The 423-nt window shown below is 64.5% G+C and overlaps 1 protein-coding gene across 1 annotated transcript in view; it reads right to left on the reverse strand.

The window, feature by feature from the left end:
- PRPF19 (pre-mRNA processing factor 19) overlaps nt 1-423 on the reverse strand; it is a gene marked incomplete at both ends in the record, with an annotated part of 2,524 nt that overhangs the window by 470 nt on the left and 1,631 nt on the right. The window contains 2 exons of the mRNA XM_010138570.1: nt 2-70; nt 290-375. Coding sequence (XP_010136872.1) covers nt 2-70; nt 290-375 — 155 coding nt within the window. The remainder of the gene's footprint in view (nt 1; nt 71-289; nt 376-423) is intronic.

Genomic DNA, 423 nt, shown 5'->3' on the forward strand with positions numbered 1-423 from the left:
CGTTCTCCGAGAAGGCGATGCTGGTGATGGGCCCCGAGTGGCCCGGGAAGTTGGCCACGTTGGTGCGTTCCTGGGGATGGGGCAGTGAGGGGTGGGTCCGGGACCCCCGGGGGACGCAACAAACACCTTCTGAGCACGGGACAACCCACCCCCCGACGAGCTACGGCGTCAGACGTGGCCGCTTTCGAGACAAAGCATCGTTATTCTCTGGAGAAGACCTCAGGACAGGGTCCCCCAAGCTCCCCAACCCCTGCGGACACCAACACCACCCCGACCTGTCCCACCCTACCTTCAGATCCCAGATCTTGATCTGCGAATCCATCGTCCCGGTGCCAAAAATGAGCCCGTCGGGGTGGAACTGGGCGCAAGTGAGAGCTGCGGGGACACGGCGGGGGGGTCTGAGGCCTTGGGGGGGGGTTTCTG

The sequence above is a fragment of the Buceros rhinoceros genome, unplaced genomic scaffold (genome assembly GCF_000710305.1).
Source record: "Buceros rhinoceros silvestris isolate BGI_N320 unplaced genomic scaffold, ASM71030v1 scaffold25876, whole genome shotgun sequence".
In the NCBI taxonomy this organism is placed as follows: domain Eukaryota; kingdom Metazoa; phylum Chordata; class Aves; order Bucerotiformes; family Bucerotidae; genus Buceros; species Buceros rhinoceros.